Source organism: Canis aureus, chromosome 29 (genome assembly GCF_053574225.1).
Source record: "Canis aureus isolate CA01 chromosome 29, VMU_Caureus_v.1.0, whole genome shotgun sequence".
In the NCBI taxonomy this organism is placed as follows: Eukaryota; Metazoa; Chordata; class Mammalia; order Carnivora; family Canidae; genus Canis; species Canis aureus.
This window is the reverse complement of record NC_135639.1, coordinates 29,486,932-29,509,796: the sequence shown is the minus strand read 5'-3', so window position 1 is coordinate 29,509,796 and position 22,865 is coordinate 29,486,932. Positions and strand designations below refer to the sequence as shown.

Below are 22,865 nucleotides of genomic sequence, written 5' to 3'. Positions count from 1 at the left end.
GCCCATAACAACAAAAGACATTGAATTGGTCATTAAAAATATTTCCACAAAGAAAGCACAGATCTAGATGGATTAACTGGTGAATTCTACCAAATATGTGAGGAAGAAATAATACCAATCCTTCATAAACTCTTCCTGAAAATGGAGGAAGAGGAAACACTTCTCAACTCATTTTATGAGGGTAATATTCCCCTGATCCCAAGGTCAGACAAAGATATCACTAGAAAAGAAAATTACAGATGAATATTCCTCATAAATATAGATTTAAAAATCCCCAACAAAATAGTTACAAACTGAATCCAGCAATGTTTCAGAAGCATTACATTACAGCAGCTAAGTGGGATATATACCAGGAATGCAAGACTGATTTAATATCAAAAACCTAACTAATGTAAAATATCATATTAAATGATGACCAAAAACACATTATCATCTCAATAAGTGCAAAAAGAGGCATTTGACAAAATCCAACATTCACTCCTGATAAATATTCTCAACAACTATGAATAGAAGGGAAATTCCTCAATTTGATAAATAGTATCTTAGAAAAACCTACATATTTGATGATGAAATACTGAATGCTTAATGGTAAAACATCATACTTAATGGTGAAGTATTTAATGTTTTCCTCCTAAGACAGTGCAGGAATGTGTACTCTCGCCACTTATCTTCAGCACTTGTATTAGAGGTTCTAGCCAGTGTAGTCAGGCAAGGAAAGAAATAAAAAGCATCCAAATTGGATAGAAAGCAATTAAACTCTCTTTATTCTCAAACAACATATCCTGTATATAGAAAATCCTAAACAACTCACATACATGTGCAGGAGGAAAACACAAGATCTAAAAATGTTCAGCAAGGTTGGAGGATAAAAGATCAATATATAAAATCATTCATATTTCTAAATACCAGCAATGTACAAGTCGTAAATAAAATTAAGAAAATAATTCCATTCACAGTTACATGAAAAAGAAAAAAAATACTCAAGATTCAATTTGACAAAATAAGTGCAAAATTTGTACACTAAACTATAAAACATTGCTGAAATTAAAAATTGAATAAATGGGGAGATATTGTATGTTTGCAGACAAGAAGACTCAATATTGTTAAGCTGGCAATTCTCCCCAAAATGATATATAGATTTAATGCTATCTCTATTAAAATTCCATCAGGTTTTGTTGAGGAAATTTAAAAAGTGACCTTTAAATTTGTGTGGGAATGCAAACACCTCTGATAACAAACACAATTTTAAAAAAGAAAAAAGTTGAAGGATTCATACTTCCCAAATTCAAAACTTATCACAAAGCTATTGTAATCAAGACAATGGAATCCTAGTACAAGGACAGATATACTGATCAGTGGAACAGAATTAGGAGTCCAGAAATAAATCCATTATCATTTTTTTTTTTACAAAAGTGTTAAGAGGATCTAATAGGAAAGGATAATCTTTTAAGTAGGGCTGCAAAAACTTGATATCCATATGCAAAAAGATGAATTTAGACTCTAGCTTCATAACATACACAAAAATTAACTTGTAATGGATCTTATACCCAAATGTAAGAGCAAAAACTATAAAACTTTTAGAAAAATATAGAAAATATAAAAAAAAAATTGCATAGTTTGCGGTTAGGCAAAGAAATGATACCAAAAAGTATGATCCATAAACTGAAAAGCTGATAAATTGAACTTTATCAATTTTCAAAGCTTCTGGACTTCAAAAAATGCCATAAAGAAAGTACAAAGAAAAGTTATAGACTGGGGAAAATATATGCAAATCATATATTTGAAAAAGAACTGATATCCAGAGTATATTTAAAACGTTTAAAAAAAAATTAAAAAAATAAAACGTTTACAACTTGATAATAAAGTAATTCAATTAAAAGGGCAGAAGATTTGACTAGACATTTAACCAAATAAGATGTAAGAATGGCTGATAAGCACATGAAAAGACCCTCGACATAATTTGTCATTATGGAAGTACTAATTAAAGCCATATTAAGATATTCCTTCAAACTCACTAGAATGGTTATAATCAGACAGCCATTAACAAGTGTTTCCAAAGATGTAGAAAAACTAGAACCCCTATACATTGCTAGTGAAAATGTAAAATGGTACAGCTACTTAGGAAAATAGTTTTGCAGTTGTCAAAAAATAAACATAAACTTACTATATGAATTAGCAAATCTACTCCCTTCCCAAGTATCTTCCTAGGAGAAATAAAAACCCATATCCACACAAAGACTTATATGTGAATCTTTATAGCAGCATTATTTATCAAAGCCCAAAAAAGAAATAATCCAGATGTTCATATCTATACAATACACCAAATTAATGTCTAATCCAATGGTTTTAAATATATTTACACAGTTGTGCAATCATCAGCACAACAAATTCTAGAACATTTTTATCACCCTCAAAAGAAATTTCAGGCCTTTTAGCAGTTCCCTCTCATCTCTGCCACTCCCAGCCCTAGGCCATCATTAATCTACTGTCTCTTGAGATTTACCTATTTTGGACATAGGTGACTGGGTTTTTTCATTTAACATAATCTTCTCAAGGTTCATCCATGTTGTAGTATGTGTGTCAGTGCTTCATTTCATTTTTATGGCCAAATAATATTCCAACATGTGACTATACCACATTTTATTTATCCATTCATTAGGTTTTTTAAAAAAAGATTTTATTTCTCCCTCTGCCTGTGTCTCTGCCTCTCTCTCTCTCTGTGACTATCATAAATAAATAAAAAAAAATTAAAAAAAAAAAGATTTTATTTACTTATTCATGAGAGACACAGAGGGAAAGGCAGAGACATAGGCAGAGGGAGAAACAAGCTCCCATGGGGAGCCTGAGGTGGGACTCGATCTAGGACTCCAGGACCACTCCCCAAGCTGAAGGCAGATGCTCAACCCCTCAGCCACCCAGGCATCCCTATCCATTTATCAGTTGATGGACATTTGGGTTGTTTCCACTTTTTGGCTATTATGGATAATGCTACTGAGAATATTGTATATAAGTTTTTCTGTGGACATATATTTCATTTCTCTTAAATATATACCTGGGAGTGGAATTATTAGGTCATATAGCAACTCTATGCTTAACTTTTTGAGGAACTCACAGACTGTCTTCCAAAGTGGCTGCACCATATTACATTCCCACCAGCAGTGTATGAGGGTGCCAATTTCTCCACATCTCTGCCAATAGTTGTGATTATCCTTTTTTTATTATGGGTATCCTAGTGGATGTGAAGTACTATCTTATTGTGGTTTTGATTTGCTTTTCCCTGGTGGCTAATGATGTTGAGCATCTTTTTATGTGTTTTTTTGGCCTCTTAGAATTTTTCTTTGGAGAAATATCTATTCAGATCCTTTGGCCAATAGTATTCTTTTAAATGATTCTTATGTCATCCTTAATATGAAGTGAAACAACACAGCAAATTATATCCACAGTTCCAAGAATCAGGTGTAGATTCACTAAATCCACTGTACTTCACTATGTGGTCTTTTCTTATTTAGAAGGTCAATTCAGTGGCCAAACTTCCCAAGTGTTTTCTGGGCCAGTACACTACAGATGGTCTGACTGAGGCTATATCCCAGGCCAATTTATTTTTAATATTGTCAATTCAGAGGAAATAACATCCTTACTTACCATTACCCAGTTCCCAAGAAATGTTGTACTTTTTGCTGGCACTGTACTTCAACAGACTCAGGGCACTAGAACTGTTCCAGGAGTTGTTGGGATTCCGACGCAGTGCATTTAAAGCAAATATCAGGTGGAGTCCAGAACAGTCAGCAAAGTTATAAAGTTTGTCTAGAGACCTGGCTGGGAAGAAGCAGAAAAAGGCTTGTAACTTTAAAATCAACATTTCAACAAAAGGAAAGTATTAGCCACTACAAAAAGCCTTTCTACAAGCTTCCTGCTAATTAATTCCTGCTAGGAATTATGCAGAGAGGCTTCAAAAGGATTATATTACCTCTTGGTTCAGTGTGCATTTTGAAGTGATTTTAGACAGCAGCACATAGAATTCTAGACACAGGTTGCAAATTAGCAACCAAGTCTAGTCCATAGTATGTTTTATTTGTTAATGACAACAAAAAAATGTAATTGCTAATTTAAAAATGGGAAGGTATCACAAAGTAGCTAGTTTCTAGCTCCTCTTGAAAAGTCTGAGGATCTGACACTGCTGGGTCTGTATTGCTTTATGAAATGATAAGAATAGTGTTGGGAGGCGAGTCCGAGACAAATGATTGGCTGGTAGGCATTGGAAAATAGCTCACCCTAGCAGCACTTCAAAAAAAAAATTCACCTGATTCTACATTTCTAGTATTTCTGAGAATGGAAACACCATTAATGTAAATACATTTATTGTCATTTTGATCCCTGACACCATCAATTCTACTCATCATGTGTCTCATACCCATCCCATTCCTTCATATCTATTGGCACTATTCTGGTTCTGGCTCTCATTTCTACTTGCATGTATTATCACAACAATATCTGTGCTTGCCTGTCCAGACTCATCTTCTTTCTAACCTCTTTCATCAGTTTCATTCATTTCTCAAAATTTAGTGGATTTTTAGACTGTTTTCTTCTTTAGTTCAAGAACTCTACAATTCAAACAAATTTCCCCCCAACTTCAAGCCTTTCTATTGTCATCTATGAGTTCTTTGTTGTTGTCACCCAGTTCTATTTATTGCAGAATCTCCTGCTCCATTAGTAATTATTCTCATTTGACATGCCCTTTTCCCTCTTTTAAACATATCCAGATCTTGTTCTTTTAGGCAGTGTTTTACAAAATATGCATGATATGACTTAAGTAATAGACTGAAAAAAAATTAGGTTAATAATTATGTACAGAGGTTCACATCAGCCTAGTATTCATTATCCAAGTGTGTAGAGCAGGGTTTCTCAAATGGAGTTCTGTAGAACACGAGGGGGTTCTACAAAAGATGATGCAGAGTGACCAACATGTCCCATTAGCAATTGTTCTTTTAGTCTTGTAAAGCAGAACCACAATCATTTGGTTGAGTCCATTATCAGTTTTTGAAGTGGAGTATAGGGAGGCTGCCATTTTTGTCTTCTTATATATATGAGAAAATATTTTTTTAAGAAGCATGAAGGAAAAGAACAGAAATTGTCTAATTTCAGTTGAAAATAAAATCCATAGGAACTTATCTCACGCTCAGCCCACAGTCTAGTAACTATGCAACAACAAAAGGCATAGGTTTCACATTAAAGAAATAAACAAAAAGGAATACACTTATTTATTTTTAGCTCCAAAATACTAATTAAAATTAAAACTCATTCATAAGCCTATTAAAGTGATCATGAAACCAATACATGTATATATTAATTTTACAATTATCTTTTTCAAGCCTGATCATGCCACTCATTAAGAAAAATGCCTTCTTTCAAAGTTTTATATAAAATTGTGTCTTAGGCTATAATTTTATTTATATTGCTTTGACATGCAGTTTTATTAACTTTACTATTCAACATTGTTCATTTATGTTCATATTGAGAACATTAATTAAATTCATAAGCTTTAAGTAAGTCTAACAAGTTTACCTTTAGAACAATTACATCCCATTTTGGCTTAAACCAGTTATTTAACAAAAACATATTATATTTGCCTATAAGTTTTCAAATTCATGTAAAGGAAAGAAAGATTAATTTCAAGAAAGAAAGTAAACTACTTTCTTTTTCTTTTTCTAAGTACGGTTGTCTAAAAAGTCATTTTTAGTTTTAAATAGGGAGAAAAAAACCTATCCTTGTACCTACCCTATATCACATATCATAATAGCCCTGCATACTCAATAGTATGATAGAAATTTGTAGTAAGACTTTTACCCCTACTTGGGTAAGATATAAAGAAATCAAGTAGGAAATTTTAAAAAGGAAAACTAAAGTATCTTCTATCTATACCACTAACCTTCATTGGAGTTGGTATCCTTTGTGGAGAAGAGGGAACCTACAAAAGAATAGGCTAAGAAGTTGGTTGCACAGATTCTCAAGAAACTATAATTGTTTATTTAAGTGAACATTGGCAAATATTATTGGATTATAATATCTATAATTAAATGATCTCACTGACATACCATGAGATTTAGATATTTTTATCCAGAGGTTCCCTGAAACTTGAGAATTATTTTAAGTGTTCCTCTGGTATAAAAAATTTGAGAAAGTTCTCCTAGAGTTAAAGAATGCATAGGAAATCAAGTCATCTGAACACCAAAATATTCACTGTTGAATTGAGAACTGACTTAAGCATTCTTTCTACTTGGCAAAATCCTCACTAATCAAATCTATTGGAAAGCCAAGTTGCAAGTCTGAGCAAAAGAGGCAGGATTTCATGAAATCAATGAAAACAATATCTGATAGTTGCTCAAACCACATGCAAATCCACTAATAAATAAAGATCTAGAAGAATTAAGTCAATTAACTGAATGAGAGAAAACTCACAAGATAACACAATAGGTTGCCCAAAAACAATTTGAGGGGCACCTAGGTAGCTCAGTAATTAGGCATCTGCCTTTGGCTCAGGTCATGATCCCAGAGTCCTGGGACTGGTCCCACATCAGTCTCCTTTGGGGAGCCTGCTTCTCCCTCTGCCTGTGTCTCCACTGCTCTTTATGAATAAATAGATACAATCTTTAAAAAAAAAGAAAAGAAGAAAAGAAAAAATAATTTGAATATTAAAAGATAAGAGAGGTCTATTTTGAAGTCTTTAAATATTTATGCTCCTGCCACAAAAGTTAAATTATTTTCTCAGAAAAATACTCAATGTTCAATTAAATAATGTTTTGTTCATTGAAATTGTTCATAGTTGCAATAACAACTTATAATCTATTACACTTATTTTCTTAATTTAGGTGTCATTTATAAATCAAACTTTTGCATCAAAATTGAATATGAATGACTAACACTTTTTAGTTAGACTGATTTCCTTTAAGTGACCTTTTTCTAGAATTATCTTTATAATAATGAATATTTCCTGTAGTTTTCATGTATATTAGAAAAACAAATATATGTCAAACATAAAAGCACATCAAACCTATGATTTCATTGCTTTGATGATTTAAGACAAGGCAAAGGGATTTACCCCCCAAAATATGTCAATATATAAAAAGTATGGAGAAATAAAAATATAGATGGTTTGTTAACATGGGAAAAATTGAGAACTAGAGTGCTAGAAGTTTGAGAAATACCTCCTTAAGGATAAATTTAAGTCCTGCCTCTTTATGAAGTCATTCCTGAGCATATTAATCTCTCTACAGTGATCACAACTTTCTCTAAACACAGGTTTTATATCATTTGTTAGCATCTGAGTGCTCTGTGACATCTATGGGATTATCTTATCTTGGGATTTACCTCTTGATTTAGGCACTTTTCCAGAATGAATGGCTTGTTTTTCCAGTTAACATGCTAAGTTCCTTAATGATTATTATTTACCTCATTCTATCCTTCATCACATCTATCTGAGAATAATTTCCTGCCTTAAAATCATGCTGAAGTATTCTTAAAACCCAAATCTTTTTTGATGCATATAAGTGATCTATTAAAAAATTGAAGGACCCAAAGAAAGATCTGTCTAATAATTATTATTGCTAGCTCACGTATGTACTCTATAGTTTATTAGAATATTACATATATTTGAATATAGAGCATTTAGTAGATGCTCAACGAATGAATCTTCCTTGGAATATCTGCTGTCAGGTTGCATCCAAGCAAGCAGATACTAAAATATGACTTTCTACTCTCTCCACCAGAGGGTGCCAGTGCTTCTATGTCTCCTAGACAAGTTCCCTGGCATCTTACATGAACAGAATTCTAAGCAAACTTATCTGACTGGAAGATGAAGATGAGGATCTGGGGCTTGAGATGAAAAAGAGAATAGGCTTGGGAGTCATCTATATAGTACTGGTAGTTGATGCTGCAAAAGTTCTTGAGGCTTCTGAAGGAAACAATGATTGAGGATGAAACCTTAAGAAATATCTATGTATGAAGATCAGGAAAAAGGGCAGAGAAGAAGAACACAAAAATGTTATCTTAAGGAATCCTAAAGAAGATAGTTTCAAGGACGTGCTAGTCAATGACAGTACATGTTAGTGAGAAATTGAGAAGCAAATGGACTGAGAAAAAAATGTTATTACAAATAATCAAACAGTGAGGTTAGAAACTAAATTTAGATTAGGGTATAGACTTAAAGAATGAGTGGTAAAGAGCAAGGAATAGACTCTGGTACATTCAACTTATTTGTTGAAGTTCTGTGGCAGTAACAGGAAGAAAATAAACAAAAAAGTTACTAGAGAAGCACCAAAGATAGGTTTAAGAAAAATCAAGATCCAACACCTAGTTTTGTCAAAAAGCCATTTCTTCAATAAGGCTAATCTAAACTTATACTATAAACACATAAAATCAATGAATTCACATTAATATATGAATGATGGTTATTTTCCGTAGTTTCCTCAAGATTTGGCACTTTTAAAACAAAGTAAATAAAAACAAAGTAGACAAATAATAATAAACCAACAGACAAAAAAAGTAGGACTTTTATTAATCTAAGGAACTGGTAGCTAAAATTGCTAATAGAATTCATTCATTTGATAAATATTGCCCAAGCACCAACTATAGGCCAGGTAATATCATATACTTGAAAATTATAGTGATGAATCAAACAGAAAACAGGCCCTAGCCCCATGGAATTTACACTTAGAGTGGTTGTCCTGGGGTTCAGTAGTGGAGGTAAACCAGGGTAGGGGATTGTAGAACCAATGGAAGAGGTATGCTATTTTTAAAAAGCCTCACTGATAAGGTAACATTTAAGCAAAGACCCTACAGAAGTAAGAGAGTAAATCAAGTAGACTTAAAGGCAAAGGCTCGAGACAGGCATGAGACTGATGAATGTGAAGAACAGCAAAGAAGCTAGTGTGGCTACTCCAGAACGAATGGAAGGGAAAGCAGCAGGAGATGAGGTCAGAGCAGTAGAAAGGCCAGACTGTGTAGGGCCTTAAAGACCACTGTAAGGACTTTGCTTTTTACCCCGAATGACAGGAAAACCCCGGAGGGTTTTGAATATGACCCAATTCACATTTTAAAAGTATCAGTCTGGCTATTGAGCTAAAAAGAGACTAGAGGGGGAGGAGAGGGAAAAAGTGAAAGCACAGAAAGTAGTTAGGAGTTTATGGTAATAATTCAGGCAAGGGATAACAGTGGCTTGGACTAGAGTGGTAGCAGCAGAATGGTTGAAATGGCTGAATTCCTGGGATATTTTAAAGGTAGAGTTGATAATATTTGCTGGAGGATTAGATGTGGAGTATGCAGAAAAAGGAGGTCAAGGAAAACTCCAAAGTATTTGGCTTGAGTAACAGACAGATAATCTCGGCAATGAAGAAGGAAGTGTGGAAGATTAGGAGAAGAAAAGAGAGGAAAAGTTAGTAGCTTCCATTACAGCAAAAGCCAGCTATGTCGTTATTGTTCAACTTTGCCCCCACCCTCTAAAGTTATACTGGACCATTTACCAAAAAGAAGGTACCATGACTGCCTTTTTAGCATCCTTTTCAGTGTCTGATACACAATAAGTCTTAATAAATATCTAACTCATGCAGGTGTTATTAAGACCCATTCAATGCCACTTATAATCTGGCTGTACCATAAACACCCAATCTCAGTAATCATTATTCACTGTAGGAAATTCACTCTAGATTACGTCTATTACTCCATGCTTTTAAATGCACTCACATAATATGCTCATTGCTTTAAGTGTTCAATTTGGAGTGAATAATATCGGGGAGGTATAGGAGACTATCCACTAGAGGCTGGAAGAACAGAGAAATTTCTAACAGAAGCCAGAAAGAAATGTGAGAGTGAAAGCAAAGTGAGGTGAACTCTACCAATTCTGTCTCTTGTAATTCAGAGAGAAACCATCAGTTAATGGGGAACCATTTGAATTAGTGAGTACAACCAATAAAAAGGGGAGCATTTTAATTGTAGCTATTAAGAGAGAACAGTTTGAAAATTGCCTGGGAGGAAAACACAGCCATTTCACAAAGAGTGAAGATATCCTTTTAAGCTAAGAGCTAATTTTAATACGAAGAGAAATATCTCCAGTTTTGTCAGGGCAATGAAATCTTAACAAGGTTATAAAGAAATCAGCTTAAAAGTCTATAATTTGACTGAAGCTATTGAAGGAGAATGAGATTTGGGAAATGTCTGTGAATAAAAATTACAACACTCTCCAAGACTGTAGGACAGAGACTAATTATTGTATTAATCAATTTAACTACATTTAAAGGGAAAACTAAATGCCAGTGAGTATAATGGGTCTTCTGGATCCTATCAGAAGTCCATATAAATCATGACAGGGAAAGTATAAAAGAGACATTGACATTATTAAAGAGGCTAGGATTGTTTTTAAGAAATGTGCCCTTAAGTAAATGATTTTAGAATATGAAAATAAAATTTCTAGAAGATAGTTGGAAATACCTAACAAAATTTAAGTGTTCATTCCCTTAGATCAAGCAAGTCCACCACTAGACATTTTTCCTATATATACATATACTTTCATAATTTCCCCAAGATATACAAAGATTATCATTGCACCTCTCTTTTTAATAGCCAGTAGCTGAAAATAATCCAAATGCCTATGTAATGGGGACTGTTGAATAAATTATAAAGAATCTATGTTACAGAAAGAGATTCCATATAAGGAAAAGAAGGCATGAATAAACCATGTGGAGTTAGATTGGAATTGGTGCTATCAATATAATTTATGGTTTTTAATATATGTACATATGGATAGAAACAGAAATAGAAATGTATATACAGGTGAGATATCTAGATCTATTTATATCTATATCTATGTTTATAATTTCCTCTCCACTGAGCAAACCTGAAAGCAATGACATTACAGAATCAATGAGCACTCTTAGGACCCAGATCTTTGTTTCTAAATACCAGTCTCTCATAAAAGGAACCAGAGATCCTTAAACAAATGGTTGATGCCAGAGCTAAGTAAGACAAGATATAAGTTTAGAATATTTTGTGGTACCAGAAATTAAGAGAGTGATAAAAAAAAAAGTGAAGGCATGTCACAAGGACATAGGAGCTAACCTGAATAAGCTCCCTGATGGCTAAAGCTAAAAGAATTTGAACAACAAAATGAATAATGATGACATTTGATTATAACCCTCAGAATAAAAATAAAGACCCCAGAGTCATCTTGTATAAATAATGACTAAACAAATAAAAGAGAGAGGAAGAACAGCTCTTCTTCACAGAATACCAATTAATAAATGTAAAAGAATGGACATAGAAAACCGCCATTAGGCAAAACCTCATAGTAATTGCTTCAGTCAAGGACCATTGATGGATGCTAAAATTAGTATGTTAGAGTACGATGACAAAAAAAAGATTTGGATTGTCTCAAAGTATCTCCCTCAAGATAAAAAGATAGAAATAGTAACTCTATACAGGGTAACCTGACAGACACTATCTTAATTAACCTTGTGATCAAAATTAACCTTAGTAGGGACGCCTGGGTAGCTCAGTGGTTGATGTCTGCCTTTGGCTCAGGGCGTGATCCCGGTCCAGGGATGGAGTCCCGCATTTTGCTCCCTTTTAAGAGCCTGCTTCTCCCTCTGTCTATGTCTAGGTTTCTCTCTGTGTCTCTCAGGAATAAATAAATTAAATCTTTAAAAAAATTAACCTTAGTAGATATATTGACAAAAGGAACCCTGATATGAAGCCCTGACACAGGTAGAACATCACTTTAGCAGTAGTTAGATCTTAAAAAATGTAAAAGCTGAGTTCAATCATTAGGAAACATCAGACAAAATCAATTTAAGGGACATTCTACAAAATATATGGCCTGGACTCTCCAAAAGTGAAAGAAAACAAAAGACTAAAGAATGATCACAGATTGAAAGAGAAATGACAACTAAATGCAATGTAGTGTCTTAGACAGAATTCTAGAACAGAAAAAGGGCAATGGTGGGAAAATTGGCCAAATCTGAAAAAGGCCTATAGGTTAGTTAACAGTATTATATCAATATTAAATTTCCTTATTTCTATAATTGTACTAGTTATATCAAATGTTAATATTAGGGGAAGTTGGATAAAGAATGTAGGAGATCTGTATGAACTACACATGAATTGTGATTTCACAAAATTTGATGAATGCTTTTATAAGACTAAAAATAATTTAATATGAAACATGAAAAAAAAACAAAAGGAGATCTGTATAGATTTATATGGAAAAAAATCAAGATTTATTACCATTTTTAAAAAATGAAAAAGAAAAAAGAAATGACCAGAATGGTATAATATGATCTCTTCTAAGTGATATATTCATGTACACATATACACAGAACTATATACAATCATATATGTATATACAAAATGGGTATTTAAACAACCATTTTTTTGCAAGGAAATAAAACTGTTAAAACTCATAATTTGGGGCAGCCCAGGTGGCTCAGTGGTTTAGCGCCGCCTTCAGCCCAGGGCATGATCTTGGAGACCCAGGATCCAGTCCCACTTTGGGCTGCATGGGGAGGGAGCCTGCATCCCATCAAGCCTGCATCTCCCTCTGCCTGTGTTTCTGCCTCTCTCTCTCTCTCTCTCTCTGTTCTCATGAATAAATAAATAAAATATTAAAAAACCCTCATAATTTGGGAGGACAGGAAGTGAAGGTAAGAAAAGCAAGTGACAGTTTTATTTTTCAGTTTCTGCAAGTCTGAATTTATTTATTTATTTACTTATTTATTTATTTATGTATTATTTATTATTTATTGGAGTTCAATTTGCCAACATATAGCATGACACCCAGTGCTCATCCCATCACGTGTCCCCCTCAGTGCCCGTCACCGTCACCCCCACCTCCCGCCCACCTCCCTTTCCACCCCCCCTTGTTCGTTTCCCAGAGGAAAAAAAATGAGTGGGAAATATCAGAAAGGGAGACAGAACAAGTCTGAATTTCTACCAAAAAAAGGATTATAGGCAAGAAATTATGGTCCTTTTCTCAGTTTCTTTTCTATATCTCTCTATTAAAATAAAGGAATAAAAAATGAAAATAATCTATAATATTTATCATATAATTTAAGGGTTTGCTTTTGTGAAAAAAAATAATTAAGTCTTCAGTGCTATTGCTTAAATATTCTAAATAAACTATGTTCTTTTGTATATAATGCCCAGTATTCTATGATTCTGATTCACATGAATTCTGAAATGAAAAGATTTCCCACTCACTACAGCAAACAATACAACCTAGTATTTTTGTTGTAGTGAAACAAAGAACATGTAGATTATTCTTATATATTATGAAAGTTTAGCAAAGAATCACATCACTTTTTCTGTGGAAGACCACATAGTAAATATTTTATGTTTTGTGGGCCACATATCATCTCTGTCCAACATATTCTTCTTTTTTTCTAAATAGCTATTTAAAAATATAAAAACCATTCTTAGCTTATACTGGGTTCCCAACCTGAGGGATATGGACAACTTACTGCAGAATTCCAGACATTATTCTACCTCTAGGCTGAATAAATAACATATGTCAAACACTTATGTAATGATATTTCTTGAATAGCTATAGATACTTCTAGGATTAACATAAAAATTATTTTATTTATTTTTTAATAAATTTATTTTTTATTGGTGTTAAATTTGTCAACATACAGAATAACACCCAGTGCTCATCCCGTCAAGTGCCCAACTCAGTGCCCGCCATCCAGTCACCCCCACCCCCCACCCACCTCCCCTTCCACCACCCTTAGTTCGTTTCCCAGAATTAGGAGTCTTTCATGTTCTGTCTCCCTTTCTGATATTTCCCACTCATTTTTTCTCCTTTCCCCTTTATTCCCTTTCACTATATTTTATATTCCCCAAATGAATGAGAACATATAATGTTTGTCCTCCGATTGACTTATTTCACTCAGCATAATACCCTCCAGTTCCATCCACGTCGAAGCAAATGGTGGGTATTTGTCGTTTATAATGGCTGAGTAATATCCCATTGTATACATATCCCACATCTTCTTTATCCATTCACCTTTCAATGGACACCGAGGCTCCTTCCACAGTTTGGCTATTATGGACATTGCTGCTATAAACATCGGGGTGTAGGTGTCCCGGCGTTTCATTGCATCTATATCTTTGGGGTAAATCCCCAGCAGTGCAATTGCTGGGTCGTAGGGCAGGTCTATTTTTAACTCTTTGAGGAACCTCCACACAGCTTTCCAGAGTGGCTGCACCAGTTCACATTCCCACCAACAGTGCAAGAGGGTTCCCTTTTCTCCACATCCTCTCCAACATTTGTGGTTTCCTGCCTTGTTAATTTTCCCCGTTCTCACTGGTGTGAGGTGGTATCTCATTGTGGTTTTGATTTGTATTTCCCTGATGGCAAGTGATGAGGAGCATTTTCTCATGTGCTTGTTGGCCATGTCTATGTCTTCCTCTGTGAGACTTCTGTTCATGTCTTTTGCCCATTTCATGATTGGATTGTTTGTTTCTTAGGTGTTGAGTTTAAGAAGTTCTTTATAGATCTTGGAAACTAGCCCTTTATCTGATAGGTCATTTGCAAATATCTTCTCCCATTCTGTAGGTTGTCTTTGAGTTTTGTTGACTGTATCCTTTGCTGTGCAAAAGCTTCTTATCTTGATGAAGTCCCAATAGTTCATTTTTGCTTTTGTTTCTTTTGCCTTCGTGTACGTATCTTGCAAGAAGTTACTGTGGTCGAGTTCAAAAAGGGTGTTGCCTGTGTTCTCCTCTAGGATTTTGATGGAATCTTGTCTCACATTTAGATCTTTCATCCGTTTTGAGTTTATCTTTGTGTATGGTGCAAGAGAATGGTCTAGTTTCATTCTTCTGCATGTGGATGTCCAATTTTCCCAGCACCATTTATTGAATTGACTGTCTTTTTTCCAGTGGATAGTCTTTCCTCCTTTGTCGAATATTAGTTCACCATAAAGTTGAGGGTCCACTTCTGGGTTCTCTATTCTGTTCCATTGATCTATGTGTCTGTTTTTGTGCCAGTACCACACTGTCTTGATGACCACAGCTTTGTAGTACAACCTGAAATCTGGCATTATGATGCCCCCAGCTATGGTTTTCTTTTTTAAAATTCCCCTGGCTATTCGGGGTCTTTTCGGATTCCACACAAATCTTAAAATAATTTGTTCCAACTCTCTGAAGAAAGTCCATGGTATTTTGATAGGGGTTGCATTAAAATTATTTTAAAAAGCATTACTGGATTCACATAAACTTCCCATTCTCATTGATTTTCTTAATCAGTGAATAGCAAAAGTGTAACTGGTCTTATGTGGACAGTTCATTAGATGTCTTCATATTAAAAAGGACTCCTCACACGAGGACTCAGAAAATGTAACTTCCACACACTTCCTTAGAGGAATTACTTAAGAGTGCAATTCAGTCAAACAAGAAAAGAAGGCATGAGATTCAGAGGCAGTAGATAAATTCAGAGTGTAATAATGAAAAGCCCAAGAATGAGACTTACACAGAAGACTTAGAAGGGGATGAGTTTACATTGAATGAGAGGAATAGAAAAAATGTGTAGATGTGTCAAAGACACATTTTGTAAGGGAAAAGGGGCAATTTAAAAACTGGGAACAAAAAAGCTGAATAAGAAACTTATGTCCAAATATGAAATAATCTAAAATGTGATATGATCTTAAAGGAGTTAAAGGAGTACAAAGGAAAGAAAGATTGTTTGACCTTGATTATAGGGAAGTTCTTTGAGTGGCTCAGGAGTTGTGACATTAGAATATCAAAGTAGAAAATGTCAATCTAGTATAGAACTTGTCCCAGCAATAAAAGAATTTTATGCAATAATTCCGTAGATCGTCTTTATTGCTTTTCAATATTTGAATACTTTTGATAGCATAACTAACTAAATAAAAGGATGTATGAGCATATTATTTGATCACAGAGAGATTAAATATTGGAAGATATTGGAAGATTAAAAAATAGTAGAAAATCCCACAATACCATAAGGTAATTCTTTGAAAAACTAGTAAAATAGTAAAAAAAGGTAAAATCTTTAGCAAGTTTGATAAGAGAAAAGGAAGAGAAAGAAAAAAATGAAGAAAAGGCATATAACAATAATTTTAGCAAAGAAAAAGGAATAGTGTTAAAGTATTTTTACATGATAATAATACATATAAAAAGCATTATGTCACTAAAATTGAGATGGAAAATCTTACACATCAGCAATAACCAATTAGAAAAATACAAAACATAAAAAAATACCATTCATGATAACATATTATGGATATATTATAATATATAGAGAGAGATCTGTAAAATAACAAGGCACATGCCCAAGAAAAATGTATATTACCCTTATGGAGAAAATTACAAAACCTTATTGTCATGAAAAGGTTTGAGTAATAGAAAATTATGCCTTACTTGGGGATAAGAAGTGTTGATATTTCTTAAAATGCCAATTCTCCCTATATTAACACATGAGTATAATGTAAATCCAATAAAAGCTCCATCAGAGATTATCATGGAATTTGACAAAGTGATCTTAAAATTAATATTGAAGAGTAAAAAGCAAAGCACCTCAGAGGAGGAGATCCTTCCTGATGTTAGCTAATGATTGCTACCCATTTTATTCTATGCTGACATTTGCCAATTCTGGAGTAGGATGATGAATGAAAGTTCTAACATATGTGTAATTGAGTCCTAGATGAGTGGAGAAAGAGAATGGGGTAAATAATATTTGAAGAAATAATAGCCAATAATTTTCCAAAATATAAATAATAAATCAATTCAGAGATTTAAGAAGCTCAGTAAACTCTGAGTAGGAAAAATACAAAGGAAATCTAGAAAAATCATGGCCACGTTGTGAAAACTCAAAGCCAAGAGAATATCTTAAAAGCAATCACAGTGAAGGCATATTAGTTTTACCATATCAACAATAAAACTGACAGCTCACTTTTCAATAGAAACTGCAAGTTAATGGAAAATGAAACTTCTCAGAGTGCAAACTTTCAGCATAGAATCATTTACCCAAAAGAAAATATCCTCCAAAAATGAAAACAGGACTTCTAAGACTCCATCGGTGTCAACCAAGATGAAATAAGCCAATTACAGCATATCACTCACACTGATAATAACTAAAATCTCTGGACAGAAGAAGACAACCACCTAAGTACTCTGAAAAGTAAACATTAGCAAGCAGACTGTAAACTGAACTCAAAATATGGGCAATGGTCTGTAATGAGGGCAAGTTTCACGATCTTATTTTCTTTCTTTAACTACTACCTTTGGCTGAGGGAAGGCCCAAATGGCAGAACTGTGCTATGGGTGTTGAAAACAAAAATTCTCAGATTCAAAATATTACCGCTAGCCATGAAACCAGGAAAAGAGGCTCCGGCATGTTAGTGTGTAGAGAAATACCTTCTTTCAGCCTTTTCCTTCTTTCTCTTTTCTCTCTCATCCCTACCAGTAGATCTGGCCAGTTGGGAATTTTATGGCTGTAACATTGATGACACAGGCACCTACAGCTCTGAGAAAAGATTCATATTTCTGGGCAAAGATTTTTTTAAATGGGCTCCCACTGCCCAAATAATGAGGGATTCCTTGGTACGTCTTTCACCTTCTTCTCTCTCATCACTTTGCCTCTCAGGTGACCCTAGTCTCACAGAATTGCATGAATATATGGGGGAATAAAACCTGAAAATTAATTATAGAAATATCTGGAAAATGCCTCTAAATATTTGGAAATTATACCTCACAGTAAATAATTTTTCGGTAAAACAAGAAGTCAAGGAGAAATTAATAAATATATTGAGCAGAGTAAAAATGAAAATAGAATATATCAAAATTTGTGGGACACAAACAAAATACTGCTTAGAGAGAAATTGTTAGTTTTAATTCTTTCACATAAAAGAAAGATTTTATATCATTATTCTAAGCTACAAAAAGAAAATCGAAACCCAAAGCTAAGAGTAAGAGAAAGATAATAAAGAATAACATATAGAATAATACCCAGTGCTCATCCTATCAAGTGCCCCCCTCAGTGCCCATCACCCAGTCACCCCCAACCCCCGCCCACCTCCCCTTCCACCACCCCTAGTTCGTTTCCCAGAGTTAGGAGTCTCTCATGTTCTGTCTCCCTTTCTGATATTTCCCACTCATTTTTCTCCTTTCCCCTTTATTCCCTTTCACTATTTTTTATATTCCCCAAATGAATGAGACCATAAAATGTTTGTCCTTCTCCGATTGACTTATTTCACTCAGCATAATACCCTCCAGCTCCATCTGAGGGGGGCACTTGATGGGATGAGCACTGGGTGTTATTCTATATGTTGGCAAATTGAACACCAATAAAAAATAAATTTATAAAAATTAAAAAGATTCAGAATAAACACCTAGAATAAAGGACCCAGATTATTTTTAAAAAAGAATAAAAATGAGTAAAATTGAATAAAATCAAACCAAAAGTTAGTTCTTTGAAAAAAATCAATAAAATTGACAAAACTCACAAACAGACCAAGAAACTATGGGGAAAGACACAAATTACCAATATTAAAAGAGAGGAGTTAATATAAACCATATAAACATTAAAAGGAGAATAAAATATTATGAACAACTTTGTGTCCATAAATTTAAGAATTTACATAAAGTAGAACTATGCTTTGAAAGACAGAAATTACCAAAATTCTATCAGATAAAGTAGATTATAGGAATAGGCATACATCTAAAGAAATTGAATTCATAGTTCAAGACTTTCCAAAAAATAAAACAGGCCCAAAAAATTCTCACCAGTGAAGCCAATTCTGTATCAATGAACACTAAGGAAAAAATAATACCATCTCAACACTATATCTACGGGAAAATAGAAGAGAACAGTTCTCAACTCATTTTAGTAGACGAGCATTACCCTGATGCCAAAATGAAACAGCAATTACAAGAAATTAAAAAAAAAACATGCTAATGTCCCTTAAGAAATATCCTTAAACTTCCCAAGAAAATATTAACAAATTTAATCCCGAAATATAAATATATAAAAGAATAACATGATCAAGTAAGTTTATCCCAGTAGTGGAAACCTGATTCAACATTCAAAATTCAATCAGTGTAATTCACCAAATCAACAAACTAAAGAAGAAAAATTGCATTCATTTCAATAGATACAGATAAAGCTTTTAATGAATTCAACCTCCATTTATGATAAAAACTCTTAGAAAACTATGAAGAGAAGAATCTTCCTTTACTTGATAAAGGGTATCTACAAAAAATTTCCAACTCTTGGAAGGGGCTGAAGCTTTTTACTATTCAACTTTTCACTGTGGAATATGATATTAACTATAGGCTTTTTCCTAGTCAGAGTAATTAGGCAAGAAAAAAAGCATCTAAATTAGAAAGTAAAATTGTCTGTGTTTGCAGATGGCATGATCTTAAATGTAGAAATCCTAAATTCTCCACACACAAAAAGTTACAACTAATAAAAAATTTAGTAAAGTCTCAGAATGCAAAATCAACACACAAAACTCAATTATATATCTGTACATTTACAACTTACTCAAAACAGAAATTAAGAAAACAATTCCATTTACATTAGCATCAAAAACAATAAGATACTTAGGAATAAATTTAACCAGGTAAAAGACTAGACTTGTGCACTGAAAACTGCAAAACAAGGATGATATAAATGTTAAAAGATACAAATAAATAGGACATTCTGTGTTCTTGGGCCAGAAGAATTAATATTGTTAAAATGTTCATACTCCCCCAAATGATCTATAGATTCAATGCAATCTCTATCCAAATTCCAGTGGAATTTTTTTACAGAAATATAAAAACAATCCTAAAGTACATTTGAAAGCACAAAAGACTTCAAATAGTCAAAGCAGTTTTGGGAAAGAATAAAGGTAGAAGTATCACACTTTCTTTTTTTTTAATTTTTTTTTATGATAATCACAGAGAGAGAGAAAGAGAGAGAGAGAAAGAGAGAGAGAGAGAGAGAGGCAGAGACACAGGCAGAGGGAGAAGCAGGCTCCATGCACCGGGAGCCCGACGTGGGATTCGATCCCGGGTCTCCAGGATCGCGCCCTGGGCCAAGGGCAGGCGCTAAACCGCTGCACCACCCAGGGATCCCAGTATCACACTTTCTGATTTCAAAACACATTACAAAGCTATAGTAAAACACTATGTACTGGTATAAAAGCAGACAGACCAGTAGAACAGAATAGACAACCCAGAAACAGGGCCATAAACATACAGTCAACTGATCTTCAACTAGGGTGCCAAGAGTGGTGCCTGGTGACTCAGTCAGTTGTGTCTGCCTTCTGCTAAGGTCATGATCTAGGGTCCTGGGATAGAGACCTCTCCCTCTGTCCACTTATGCTCTCTCTCTAAATAAATAAAATCTTTTTTTTAAAAAAAGGTGCCAAGAATATACAATGGGGAAAAGATCATCTATTCAATAAATTGTGTTGGGAAAATTGGATATCCATATACAAAAGAATGAAACTGGACTTTTATCTCACACTTTATACAAAACTCAAATAAAATGAATTAAATATTTAAATGACAAACTTGAAAGCATAAAACTCTTAGAAAAAAGCATAGGAAAAATGTTTCTAGATATTGGACTGGGCAATGATTTCCTGGAAATGTCAAAAGCAAAACTAGACAAATGAGATTATCTCAAACTAAAAAGGTTCCACATAGCAAAGGAAACAATTAACAAAATGAAAAGACAACCTGCAATGGAAAAAATATTTTCAGATCATATATCTTATAAGAAGTTAATATCCAAAATATATAAGGCAGTCTTACAACTCAATAGGAAAAAAACCCCACAAGTAAGTCAATTTAAAAATGGGCAAAGGACGACCTGAATACACATTTCTCCAAAGAAAACAAACAAATGGCCAACCGGTATATGAAAAGGTGTGCAACATCACTAGTCATCAGGGAAATGCAAATCAAAACCACAGTGAGCTATCACCTCACACCTGTTAGGATAACTATTATTCAAAAAACAAAGGAGTAATGTTGGTGAGGATGTGGAGAAAAGGGAACCCTTGTGACTGTTGGTAGGAATGTAAATTGGTGTAGCCACGACAGAAAACAATATGGAGGTTCCTTTAAAATTAAAAATAGAATTATCATTTGATTTAATAATCTCACTTTTGAATATATAGCCAAAGGAATTGAAATCTTTGTCTTAAAGAGATATTTGTACTCCCACCTTTATTGCAGTATTTTGCATAATAGCCTAGATCTGTAAACAAACCTAAAAATCCATCAACAGCTAAATGGACAAAGCATATGTGGTATATAAATATAATGGAATATTATTCAGCCTTTAAAAAGAAGAAAATTCTGCCATTGTAAGGCTGAATAATATTCCACTGTATGTATACAACACATTTTCTTTTTTTATCGTTCAGGAAGCATTTTATCATTGCTCCAAGTTTAGGAATTTTCACTGACAGAAAATCAGCACTTTCAGAAAATCTCCCACAAAGCCCTGATCAGCTTCTGAATCTGGGTTTTCATAATATCAGTATATTTTTCTCCAATATGGACAATCATTGCCACTATGCTTGACAGCTCTTCAGGACTGTTTTTATTTCAGAAAGAGTGGCTTCATCTAAAGGAGATAGAGGGGGCACCTGGGTGGCTCAGTGGTTGAGTGTCTGCCTTCGGCTCAGGTCATGATCCCGGGGTCCTGGGATCAAGTCCTGTATCAGGCTTCCTGCAGGGAGCCTGCTTCTCCCTCTGCCTATGTCTCTGCCTTTGTGTGTCTCTCATGAATAAATAAATAAAATCTCAAAAAAAAATAAAGATGATACAGTGGAAACTGTGCAAGGGACTTCTCCATGGTGCATGATCATCATGGTTGAAAGGCAGAAATGACTCCAGGGATATTGTTCAAGCAACAATTTTCAGCAAGAAAACTGATCAGGCTGGACATGAGGGGAGAGAACCTCTATTTTGCTGTCATGTCATTTAGTCTTTTCTTTTTCACTGTTTGCTTACACAGGGATTCATAATGGAAGCAGCCATTTTGGGTTCCTTCAATATTTGTGCTACTCTCAGCAATTCCTTTTCTACTTGTTCCAGTTTATTCTGTTTAGATGCAGCAGAAAGAGCTGTGGCATAGCAACTTTCAATACCATATACCTGAAGAAGTGGTCTCATGTGCTTGGCAAACACCCTGACCACAGATGCACTAAGGAAACACACCTGCTGGGAGAGCCCAGAAACTACTGGAGTGGCCATCTTCCCTGGGTAGCTGTAGATCCATATACATTTTCTTTAGCCCATTAACCATTGATGGATATTTAGGTTGCTAGAATAGATGAATCTGGAGGACATTATGCTAAATGAAATAGACCAGGAACAGAAAGACAAATACTACATTATTTCATTTGCAATCTAAAATAGTTGAACAGAAACAGAGAGGTGTAATGATGTTGCCAGAGGCTTTAAGGGGAGATAAGTAGGGAAGTGTTGGTCAAAGAGTACAAAGTTTCAGTTATGCAAAATAAATAAATTCTGGAGATCTACTGTATGACATAGAGCCACATATTATCAACACTGTATCCTTAAAATTTTGCTAAGAGGGGGGATCTTAGGTTAAGTGCTCTTACCACTGAAAGACAAATAAACAACCCCCAAAAGAAAACAAGGGGGTGGAGAAAACTTTTTGAGATAATTAATAAATGAGATCATGGCATTGATAGTGATGATGGTTTCATGGGTATCTAATCTCTAAATACATCTAGTTGTATACACTAAGTATCTACAGCTTTTTGTCATTCCTACCTCAACATGAGTGGCTTAATAAAATCCTCTGCAAATGTTATACTTATTGGTGAAAGACTGAA

General features: G+C 34.2%; 1 protein-coding gene and 1 pseudogene across 4 annotated transcripts in view; both read right to left on the bottom strand.

Moving 5' to 3' along the window:
• Nucleotides 1-22,865, bottom strand: part of HPSE2 (heparanase 2 (inactive)) — a 627,272-nt gene that overhangs the window by 245,487 nt on the left and 358,920 nt on the right. For all 4 annotated transcript variants that reach the window (XR_013368097.1, XM_077878048.1, XM_077878047.1 and 1 more), the window contains one exon: nt 3,643-3,816. Coding sequence is in view for 3 of the 4 variants with exons in the window: in XM_077878048.1 (XP_077734174.1) it covers nt 3,643-3,816 (174 nt within the window). In the remaining variant the exon portion in view is untranslated. The remainder of the gene's footprint in view (nt 1-3,642; nt 3,817-22,865) is intronic.
• On the bottom strand, nt 21,481-22,257 carry LOC144300818 (ATP synthase peripheral stalk subunit OSCP, mitochondrial-like; annotated as a pseudogene).